The sequence below is a fragment of the Egretta garzetta genome, unplaced genomic scaffold (genome assembly GCF_000687185.1).
Source record: "Egretta garzetta isolate BGI_Z169 unplaced genomic scaffold, ASM68718v1 scaffold18, whole genome shotgun sequence".
NCBI lineage: Eukaryota > Metazoa > Chordata > Aves > Pelecaniformes > Ardeidae > Egretta > Egretta garzetta.
The window spans coordinates 4027965-4038862 of record NW_009260616.1 but is presented as its reverse complement, the minus strand read 5'-3'; the positions used below and the strand labels follow the sequence as shown (position 1 = coordinate 4038862).

At 37.4% G+C, this 10898-nt stretch overlaps 1 protein-coding gene across 1 annotated transcript in view; it reads left to right on the top strand.

The window, feature by feature from the left end:
* MAN1A1 (mannosidase alpha class 1A member 1) overlaps positions 1 to 10898 on the top strand; it is a 154118-nt gene that overhangs the window by 94811 nt on the left and 48409 nt on the right. Inside the window, exon 6 of the mRNA XM_035900687.1 lies at positions 5521 to 5531. Coding sequence (XP_035756580.1) covers positions 5521 to 5531 — 11 coding nt within the window. The remainder of the gene's footprint in view (positions 1 to 5520; positions 5532 to 10898) is intronic.

The following is a 10898-nucleotide window of genomic DNA, read 5'->3' as shown; positions in this document are numbered from 1 at the left end:
CACTGTAAAATGAGTATAAATACTTACAAGTGCATAATTATCATACTACTTATCTGTGTAAAACCCTATGTGAGTTTTAGTAATGTGATTTCTCAGCATAAAATGAATGATTGCAAACCCTTTCGAGATTCTGTGGTGCTAACAGTAGGTAGTGTTCTTTCTTAAAACCTAACAAACCCTTTAACAAACAGTCCCGCAGAAGCCAGCTGATTACAGGACGGTCTTGGTCTTCACTTCATGGATTTTGCTCCCCTCCACAGCAGACGCTCTCTTCAGGGTATCAAAATCTTCCCCAGCTATCATAATTTTTTGTCTTGATGGCTTAAAAAATTGGGAAATGGCTTTTTTTGTGTGCTATTTACAAAAAAGATATTTCTGCCCTGGAAAGGGTGAGGGATTTGAGTCAGCATAAACAGGTTGCATTATTTTGTGTTTTGCCCTAGAAGAAAGTTCACCCATGGCACGTACCAAAATATGACATGTACCAGCCAGGTATTTCAAATTTTGTACTAGTCTGATTGTAAATTAACCAGGCCCTGGCTGAAACACAGCGGTGAATAGTGAAAACCCATGGGGTGAATAGTGATGAGCATGGGAAAGTTGCATGAGATCCTCAGTTTGCTTCCTGATAGTTAAAACTGCTCTTGCCTCCCCAAAGAAATCTGCCTGTAAGATTTTGAAATTGCATTTACTGAAAATGGGATTTTATAAATTAGTATATAGATGTTGATGTTGCTTGTGCTCTTGCTTTAGCTGGGTAACTGCTGCTATCACCTCGATATTGGCAGATAATTAGGAGTTATTTGTATGACATAGCTTCCCATCGCCTAGGAGGTGCAAGGGAGCCCTTACTGTTGAGTTGCCAAACATATTGGAGAGTTGGAGTTGTACATGAAGATGTGCAGGATGAGGCTCAGTTCCAGACGAGACATGTTTGTATGTTTTACCAGCCCAGCAGGAGCTAGCTCCCATTACGGTCACTGGGGAGCCAGGCACTGCAGAGCAGTTGCCTTACCCTGAAGTAAATGCCTAGTACCTAAATGCCTCTGAGCTGCCCTGCCTTGACCGTGTTGACTGTGCTGGGAACTCCCAACACCTGCATGTGAGCACATTAGTCTTTGCACTGGTTAAAGATCGTTTCCCTTTCAAGTGCTTGTATCATGTATGTCCTAATTTTAATCTGTGACCAGTAAACTGTAATCTTATAGACAAAACACGATTTTTGGAAGAGGCTTCCTTCAGAGGGAAGGGAATTGGTTCACACAGACTTCAGGTTTCCTTAAATAAATAAAATGAGTACAAGCACTTCTTGGTCGCTTCTACCACAATTCAAGTCACCTCAGGGAAACACTTCATCTAAAAGTAATAGTTGTGTTAAGATTGTTCTCCTAAGGATTTTCTAAATGAGAAATCGTGAAGACAATTATGAATTATTCACTTTGTGTATTTGATACAATGTGTGTACATTTGTGGGATTTGCCTGCAAAATCTATTGCTGCATATTTCATTAGGGAACTCTTTAAACAGCCATGAGAAGGGGAGAGCGGGCATTTACCAAGTGTTTTCTTTGTGTTTTATTTGCTTTAATACTTCTACCTCGATAAATTCTAAAATGGAGCATGTCATTCCTTAAACCAGTAATTTCAAAACAGAAGGGTGGTTGTTGGTTTTTTTCCTACCCTAGTTCAAGCATCTTTTTGGTGTGGTGGATAATAAGGATTGAGATCCACTGAGCACTGTAGTTTGACTGTCTGACTAAATTGTCGGTCATAATAATGCATAAGGGTATGATACCTGTTCAGCATTCCAAGACTGGAGGAACAAGATTTTTACCTAGCATCGAAGGTAAGGACTATTTTAGATACTGAAATAAGCACTATTTTTAATAAGTGACTAATGTCTGTAGTTACTCTGTATTCTTACCTTCCTGAAATAATACGTGTGAAGAAGAGGTGCTAACTACATTTTTTCAGAAATCATTACTGAGAACAGATTCTATTTTCTTGTTCACGGAAGCCTACTTTTTTTTCCTCACTAAAAAGACATTTTTTCCCTTCAATACTTCTCTAAGTATGTTAACTTTTTAATATATCTTTCATTATAGATGTGCACACACACATATATGCACGTGTGTGTGTGTGTGTATATATATGTAAATCTTTATTTATCATTATATGGTTTGTCATTGCTGTTGATACAAGAGGATCTCCCCTCAATCTCTTCCAAACTACAACATCCGAGCTGGACAGCTGAAACTGTATACAGTTGCGATGCGTCATGTATATCATTAATAAGTATTCTATGTACCTGAATTTTAAACTTCTCTTTATTGTATTTCATAATCCTATTAATACTGCAAAACTTGAATTTTCGGGGTTTCACTTTCATTATACCAGTGCTGCTGGGTGGTTTTTATGCCATTTCTGTAAGCATGTTTAATTTTAAGCTGACTAGTCATAACTGCCTATGGCATCTTTTGTTCTTCTGAAATTCATGGCATATCCATTTTCATGGATACATCAGATACTTTCGGTCCAGTTTTCCATTTAATCTTTAAAAGTGACCGTAAAATAACAAACCAGCATAAAATAGGTAATCTTTTCCTCTAAAAATCAGTCTGTTATATCAGAGTAATTAGAACATTCATGCAGACTGATTTTTAGCTTTAGTCTGGTCCTTTTTTAACAGAAACTGAAGCTTATTGTTTGTTAATTGTTCAGCTAAGGTTTAGCATTTGGAAAGATTTGCGGAGTTCCCTTTCTTTTCAGGAATCTTAAAATGTTGGGAGGATTATTGGCTTCCTTGCTTGCTTAATTGCTGATCGTTAGTTAGATTTTTCTCAGGTTTATGACCAGCTTCATACATCCAGCTAAATACAGAACACATCCTTGTCTTGTGATCTCGGCATTAAATGCAGATACATGAAATGCTGTACCTGTTACTTTCAGTTGTCTCAGTGTTAGTCAATGTAATGGCACAGGTTTGGGTTGGAAAGCACCTGTGTTGTTTCCTGTAGTGTCTCTTCAGCATCCAGACCTTATTTGAATCCTTAATCTAAGTTGCAAGTTTTTATTACAAGCTTCTGAGATCATCCAGTGCCTTTTAGTGGTATGTTTTCTGTAAATCAAGAATTATTGCAATCTGTCTTTGATCCTGTTCTAATTTATGCATTTTCTAACCCTGCTACTCCTCTTCTGTGTGTGCTGCCCTCTTCTAATCCGTTTTTATCCTGGAGGAGAAGCACACCAGTGATGATTTTCAGCTCTGATGGATGTTTTTTCTACTGAACTCTGATTCTGTCCTTGCCCCCACAGCCTCCATACGAGGAATCTGAATCCTGGATGCATCATGTTTTCCAGATCTATGGGTTGCTTCTCTGATTTTTTTTCTTTTTTTTTTTGGTTTTTTTTCAGATGTTTCAGTTTCATAGCTTGTGAAAATTAATGTTTGGGAGCTGTACTGGGTGTTGTCCCACATACATCTTCTGAGACTTCTGGCCTGACTGTTTTTCAGCCTCTTCCTCCCTCCCTCCTGTGTTTGAGGTTGTCTGGGTGATCTAACCAGGTGTAAGGCAAATTGCTTTAGGGAAGTTTGGGAGAAAGGATAAATAAAAAAAAAAGGTTGCACTTGGCTTTGCTGCTGAAGGCTATATATTCTCTTAAAATCTCTTTTCCTATCTCTGGTTTCTCTCAAATACAGAATTATGTGGGTTTTACCATCCCCTGAAAGACTTCAGAAACATTTTATAAATAAAACCAAACCCAAAACATTTTCAGCCTTCATTTGCTATCAAGTATTCAGTCTTTCCTTTCTGACACCTAAGCTGACGACATGAAAACTTCTATTAGATCAGAATAAAATAGATTGCCGCCCTTTGGAAGCCATGATGTCACAATTCTCATATTTCTACACTTGTTCTTATCTTTTACAAAGAAGGGGATACAAGGGGAGAAAAGAAATAACTTTTAAGCAGTAATGAGGCTAGAGAAATAAAACATCTTTCAGGCATAAATGGAAAATGAAAAAAGGTGCATTCGTTTTACTCCGTCGTTCTTTCCTCACAAGAGAATAATCCTTTCCATTTTATAAATACACCTTTTCATGCTAATACAGATATGCACAGAGGAAGGTGTATGCTGCTTGAATGCTGCATTAATTATTTTTGCAGTATTTATAACTGAACGCTCTTGATCAGAACTCTGATGAACTTTAGTCTGTATCTCTGTAAAGCTGTTTTCCTTTACTAATTCTTAAAATTTCTTGCAATTTATGTTCTGTGAAGGCTGGACGGGTATGGAGCACTTTTAATGGTTTCTAATGACAAAGTCAGCTGATGAAGAAATTTAAAAAGTCTCATCAGTGAAGTCTTTCAACAGTACAATTACAAGTAAAACCTCTTTTCTGGTTGAAAGTATGTTGAAATATTATGCACCTCTGAATTTTGTCATTAAGAAGATTCTTTAAAAATTCATTTTTAAGCTTATATAGTTTTTCTACTAACTATATTAAGTCACATTATAATTTATAATTTATTTCCCTTATTACAACACTTCATTAAAATGTCAGAAGATACAGCTTCTAGGCAGGGTATTACACCAAGAACTATGCATGCGGTGCTTTTCACATATGGAAACAGCTACAGCAGTTCTGTTCTGCAGTGTGAATTAACAAAGATTGATTGCAATCTGTTTTTATTAACTCAAGGAAGAAAAGCAGTGTAGTGATATCAAGAAAATTAATTATAACTTTCTAATCTGGTAATTAATGTGCAGCTGGGCATGAGTGCGGTTAGTGCAATTCAGCGATTTGGCAGTTCTGACAAATTAACATCATCTGTTTTAAGGTAGACAACTGGTTTTTAATCTTTACTCAAATTTTTATAATCTTCCATTTCAAAATGGTTTTAACAATTTCGATGTTAGATATGGCTTTGTACTATAATAATGTGAACTGAAGTTCAGTTGTGTCTTTTAGGACTGAAGTTCAGTTGTATTTTTATAACCCTCTTTTATTCTTTTCCAGTGTTGTACTGAAGTTTCTTATGAAGCAGTTGTATGAAACAGTGATTACTTGTAATTGACCTGCATATGTTGAATAATCTTAAAATGCTAGTGAGAATTTAATGTACCCTGTAAATTGAGATGCTTCCAATTAAATAGAGTTCTTAAGATAATCACTTTCAAAACTAATCAAGTAATATAACGATGTTACTAAAACCCTTGTTGACTTAATTGTGACAAATTAATAAACCTAACCAATGCAATTACTGCAGTGGTCATATCGGTTTGCATTTCTCGTAACCTATCCATAAATGCTTTTCAGAAACACAAAGGGAAAATAGAAATTACCTAGGCGTATTGCATTAGCATGACAAGGTGACTTGAGTGGGGGGGTGCATGTGCCCTTCTTGCCTTTTCTATGAGGCATGAAGGTTATTGTCGATCACCCCATGCTCAATGCCTCTCATCTATTAGGAAATCAAATGCTACTGAACAAATACGAGAACTGGGATCCTAGCACTGGAATTGGTCATAGAAAATGCTCTTAAGCAGTCTGACTGGGTTTGCTGCTATCAAATTCAATCTCCTAAAATACACCGGTGAACAAAGTATTGTAAACTTGTCAGTAAGGCTTATCTTACGTGTTATTTTTAACAACAGGATGGGAAAGAGCACAAAGAATCTATGTGAATCAGACTCTGAAAACTGTCCAAAACTATTCAATATCCTTACATTGTCAGTGAACAGATGGTTAAAAAAACCTGCTTTGTTTACATCAGACTTCTTGGGGGCTTGCTTGCCTTCTTTAAGGGCATTTGTTGTTGTTTAAGTGTTCATTAGGAATGCATTAGAGAAGGTGTTCTGGGAGACTGAAAACTGGGAGTTTTCAGCCCAGTGAATCTGTTTTGTGACACAGTTTCAACAGGAGAAAAGATGGACAGCATTTCCCAGAACAGCTTATTGCCTAGTACTTAAGACGTTCCCCGGGAATTTAGCAGGCATGGGTTTGAACCTTCTCTGGAGCTGGAGGAGAATTGAACTCTGAGGTCTTTCACATCTTGGACATTTGCTTTAGCTCCCTAGGTTATTGCTTCCTTTAAAAGGAACCATTATCTATAGAGTTTAAATCAGTCTGATCTTACTGATAGATGAGGGATGGCTTAGGGGCTTGTGAATAACTTAGATTTCTTCCTTAGAAGGAATCAATGTGGATGTCTTCATTAGCAGGTTAGTTCAGCTCAGTGAGCTTCTGAAGTCTTTCTCCTGGTTTTCCCCACTTGCAGTGCTGTGGTTTATGGTTAAAGGGCCTAAAAGTGGATGTTTGCTCAGTACCCTTTTACCTACTTGTTCCTAGGACATGTGGGGATCACAAACCTGGTCTTAGATACCTGAAGTAAAGCAAAAGCCTTCTATGTCTTTTGTTTGATCCAGCTCAAGCTGAGCAGAGAGCCAGCCAAGATTTTAAGCAGAAATGAAAAGACTTCATTATTCCATAATGAAAATAAATATGTAAGGGATTGGGGGAGGAGGGGCAGGGGGGAAGGGTGTTGCTGAGGCTCTAATTAAATTAAAGCCTTGAAATATTATAGAAGACCTACTAGGAAATTCAGTTGGTTTAGTGGTAGAGAGTAAGATTTAGGCAGATCTCATATTGGGTTTGCTTTATGAAAAACGCCTAGAAACACAATAAAATAAAATAAAATAAAACACTTCAAGCACAAAGAGTGGAACTTGAAAATTGGCAGTGGTTTGTTGGTTGTTGTCAATGACCGTAATGTCAATGCGTGGTGGTGTTCACTATCTTATACCACCTTTTAATTTGTTTCACAGCCACTGTCATATCAGTGGGTCTAGGATCCTGAAATATTATGTATTGTTCTCCATGTCAAAAAGTTTTCATTAAATAATTTAGCTTGTATCTCAAAATAAAAAATAGGCAGCAGGGCAGTTTAATGCATTAGTTGTATTGAACAATTAATTTTGGAACAAATCAAATGAAGAAAGAATATAGTGAATTTAGCTTTTTTTTCTTTCTGTTTAGACACATGGTTGTGAACAACTCGTATTTTCATTATTTTTTGTCTGCTTCAAACCATTTTGTCAGTACCTTAAGTTTTGGTATTGCTTTATTTTCAAATCTGCTAAGTTTTTTCTTTGCACTAGCCAATGTATCACAACTTTCATGAGTATTCATTGTAATAAAGCTCAGTTTGCACATGGCAAAATAAGAATAGGTACATGAAATGCAGCTATTTGGAGAAGGAGATACTTTGAAGTCTCTTGTGTATTCTTTGAAGTCATTTTGTGGTGGATTAGACACTCCAGTACTGTAAATCAGTTTGATCACGCTGTAACTTTCAGTTAGGTCAGCTATACTTCCGTTATGTGCTTTCACGTACTACCAGATATTACAACTGACAAAGAGCACACATTATGGGATTAGTTTGTATATATGTTGGACAAAATACAACCCTAAATGATATCCAGTGGTATAATTCATTCATCTGTGCTAACAAAATGGATGGTTGCAAAACTGACGTGGGTAGTAAAGTCCAAGAGATCCTCCAAAAGCAAATTCAGTCATATATATGAATGCCTCAAGGCTTTCTGTAGCTATCTGTCGTTTTTCCTCATAGTATTAAAAGGTATGGAACGTTAACGGCAACACTTCAAACTTTCGGTCCAGTTTTGATAGATAGGTTGGCTTTTAATGTCTCTTTTTTTTTCTTCTTTTTTCTTTTTAATTTCCTGATTGGTGCTCAGTCGCATATACTGTTTGAAAGCTGATTCTCTGTCATGTCATTGTGTTTCTGCTATGATGGCCAGCATAATACTCATACTGAGAGCATAATACTCATATTGAGAAGGAAACTGTAAAAGAAGATGCTGAATTCTTCTGTAAGGAGAAATAAGGATTACCAGAGAACCCTTATCTGCTGAGATTGTTCTGGATTTTCTCTGTGCCGTTTTGCAATGTGTTGTTGCTAAAAATCTTGTATGCATTCAGACTAACTGTATGGCATGATCGTATCAATGTTACGGCTGGGTGAGCGTTTCAAGTGAGTGTGCCTCCTGCTACTGGCGCCTGCCAGCATTAGGGTTCTTACTGGACTCTGTGCAGGCTGAATCTCTGCTTTTGGGGTTGGTTTTTTTTTTTTTCCTAACATTGCCATGTAATTTGGAATTACTATAGTAGAGAGCTAACACCTGGCTAGTCAACCTTAAGAGTGAATGACCCAACAAGCAATACTTCCATGATCATGTTCTGCTCTGAGTGACCTTTAACTCATTCCAGGCTGCTTTGTGTAAGGGTAGAGAAGAGTAGGAATTCACAAGCATAACTTTGTGCTGCAGAGAACAAGCAATCTGACTTTTTACTCCTGAGTCCAACGGGCTAATGTGGACTGTCTTCTTTGCATTGGCTTAGGTGGATGCACCTAGCCAACACCCAAAATAGGTGGTGTTCTCCCATGTTCTCACTGTAACCTCACATTAAAAAATGAGCAGGTTCATGTTTACTGCTTTTTGGTGAGCAGACCTTACCCACTGTAGTGGGCCCTCCATAACCTAACTGAGTGGACCTGGCTTAGAGAATATGGCAGAACAATGTCATTTTTAAAGGCTTGTCAGAATAGTCAGTTTGATCTATATTAAACAATCCGCTGCCCACCAACAACCAGTAATAAAATCACAGTGGTAAGTGCCATAGACACATGGGTGTCACTGTAGGAGTCCAGATAGCAGAGGGCAGCAACAAAATGAGACTTGTACAATGGTGGGGTAGTTTTGAGAGCTATTGAGAAGGAAATAAAAAGAGGCTCATGAGCCAGATAAGCAGTTTGTTCCAGAAATTTGCCTTCATTGGTTTAAACTTCACGTTAAAATTATGTTTTTATAGTTACAACACTAACACATCTTTACGAGGAAGTTAATAGGAGGGAACAATCTTTCAGCAAATTAAATGAAAGGCTACTATTTCCAGCTGACATCTGTGAAACTGCTGCTACATTCCTTGCAGTAGTGCTTAGAGAAATAAATGAGCAAGTATTAATTATAATCGAGCATTAATGGTATCCATATGCTATATATCTTGTAATGGTACTCATGTTGTGTGGTTTCTGTGTAGTATAAAAAAAATTGAGTATTAGTCTGTCAAAGGCCCATTAATGCAAATGTCTTGATCCAATACTTAGCCTTGGTGAGGCTCTTGTGTTTTAAGTATATCCCAGCAAATTGTTGTTGGTACAGCAAATCTGACAGTCTTTCTGGTTGACCTTTCAGGTTGTCCGTTTCATGTCGTACAGCATACTTTCTAGATAATGAAATCTATTGGAGCAAAGAAAAGCGTTTCATTTTGATTTAAATTCTTTTGAAATATTTTCTAACAGACATTAGAATGCGCAGTCTTTCAGCAATGTTGTTTCACATCATGTCTTGATATTCTACTGAGGCCGTAAATAACCTCTCTGCTCTGTCTTCTACCCAGAATTCATTTTGTAAATTAATTGAGTTTTGCTTAACTATGTTTTAGTCAGCATTGTTTAACAGCTAATAGCTTTTTGACCTGTCTTGGGAGGCTTAAATCTGTCATTTTAGTATTCAGCCTGTTGTATGGTTAAGGTTTACTAGCATCCAAGGTTTTCATGAGCCGTACAAGTTCACAAGCCTACTTTTGAGTAACTGAACTTTGGACAGTGGTTCAGACTTGCTTCTTTTTCTCCATTGAATGAAGTCTAAACTGTTCAGTTTTTGCATGATAGACTGGTTCTTCTGAATCATGTACCACAGATGCTTTGATGAGGCATACCTTAAAAATTAGGAGAGGACTCTCTGTGGGCTTTACTTGCTTCCCTCCTCCTATAATGCACAGGAATGGGATGCTGTAAAATTTTTATTACTATTTTAAAACAAGCTTAATTCATCAAGAATTTATTATTTAGCTTTCTATTGCTTTATCAGATGTTATTTGGGAGGTGTCAGAAATGAAATAATCACAGAAAATAAGGCAGAAGTCATTTCATCAATCCATACATTCCAGTACTGAACACCCAAGCTGCACCTGAGTTATCCCAAATGGATGTTTATCTAGCCATTTCTTCAAGACCTACAACATGGAGATTCCATGCTTTTCCAAGGAAGCTGATTCCAGTGCTTCTGTGTCTTCACTATTGGGAGTTTTTTGGGGTGGGTGTCATTTTATCTGATGTCTATCCTGGAATTTAAATACTTCACTACTTCGTTGGAAGATTTATCCCCTTTTACATGTTGATATAAGACTATTGCCGTGTCTAGTCTATTATCCATTAGAAAGATCGCTTCTCTCCTCAGCCCTGGGGCAATGCTTTCTGTGTGCCTGATAATTCTTGTTACTCATCTCTAAGCTTTCTAAAATTTGTCCCGGTCTTTCTTGAAATGTGTTTGGTGTCCAGTACTGGATGCAGGTCAAGGAGGGCCTTTCCATGAGTAAATACATACGCCCTCCAGCACCTTCATTCCTCAGTTCACATTTAAGCCACATCATACACCTTGCAACATGCCTCGTTTGCATTTCCACTAACAGCCTGCTCATTTCTAAAACCTGCTTCCCCACATGTGCTTTTCCAAGCTTTTTGGAATGCTTCTGTAGCAAATTCTAATCCTAGGTAGTAGCTTCATGAACTCTCCAGATCTCTTTTCCATACATATCTTTTGAGTCAGCAAAATACTTGTCTTCTCAGAGCAGCTCTGGTATACACTCAGCATCACTTACACTTATTTACCTCATGCAGGTACAACAGAAAGTGAAAACATTGGACAAAGCCATGGCATCCCCTTCACTTTTACGTACTTTTTTTCTGTTATTCTATACCACATCAGTACTTGATCTTCTGATAGGGGAGACTTATGTTGCAGTGTCTC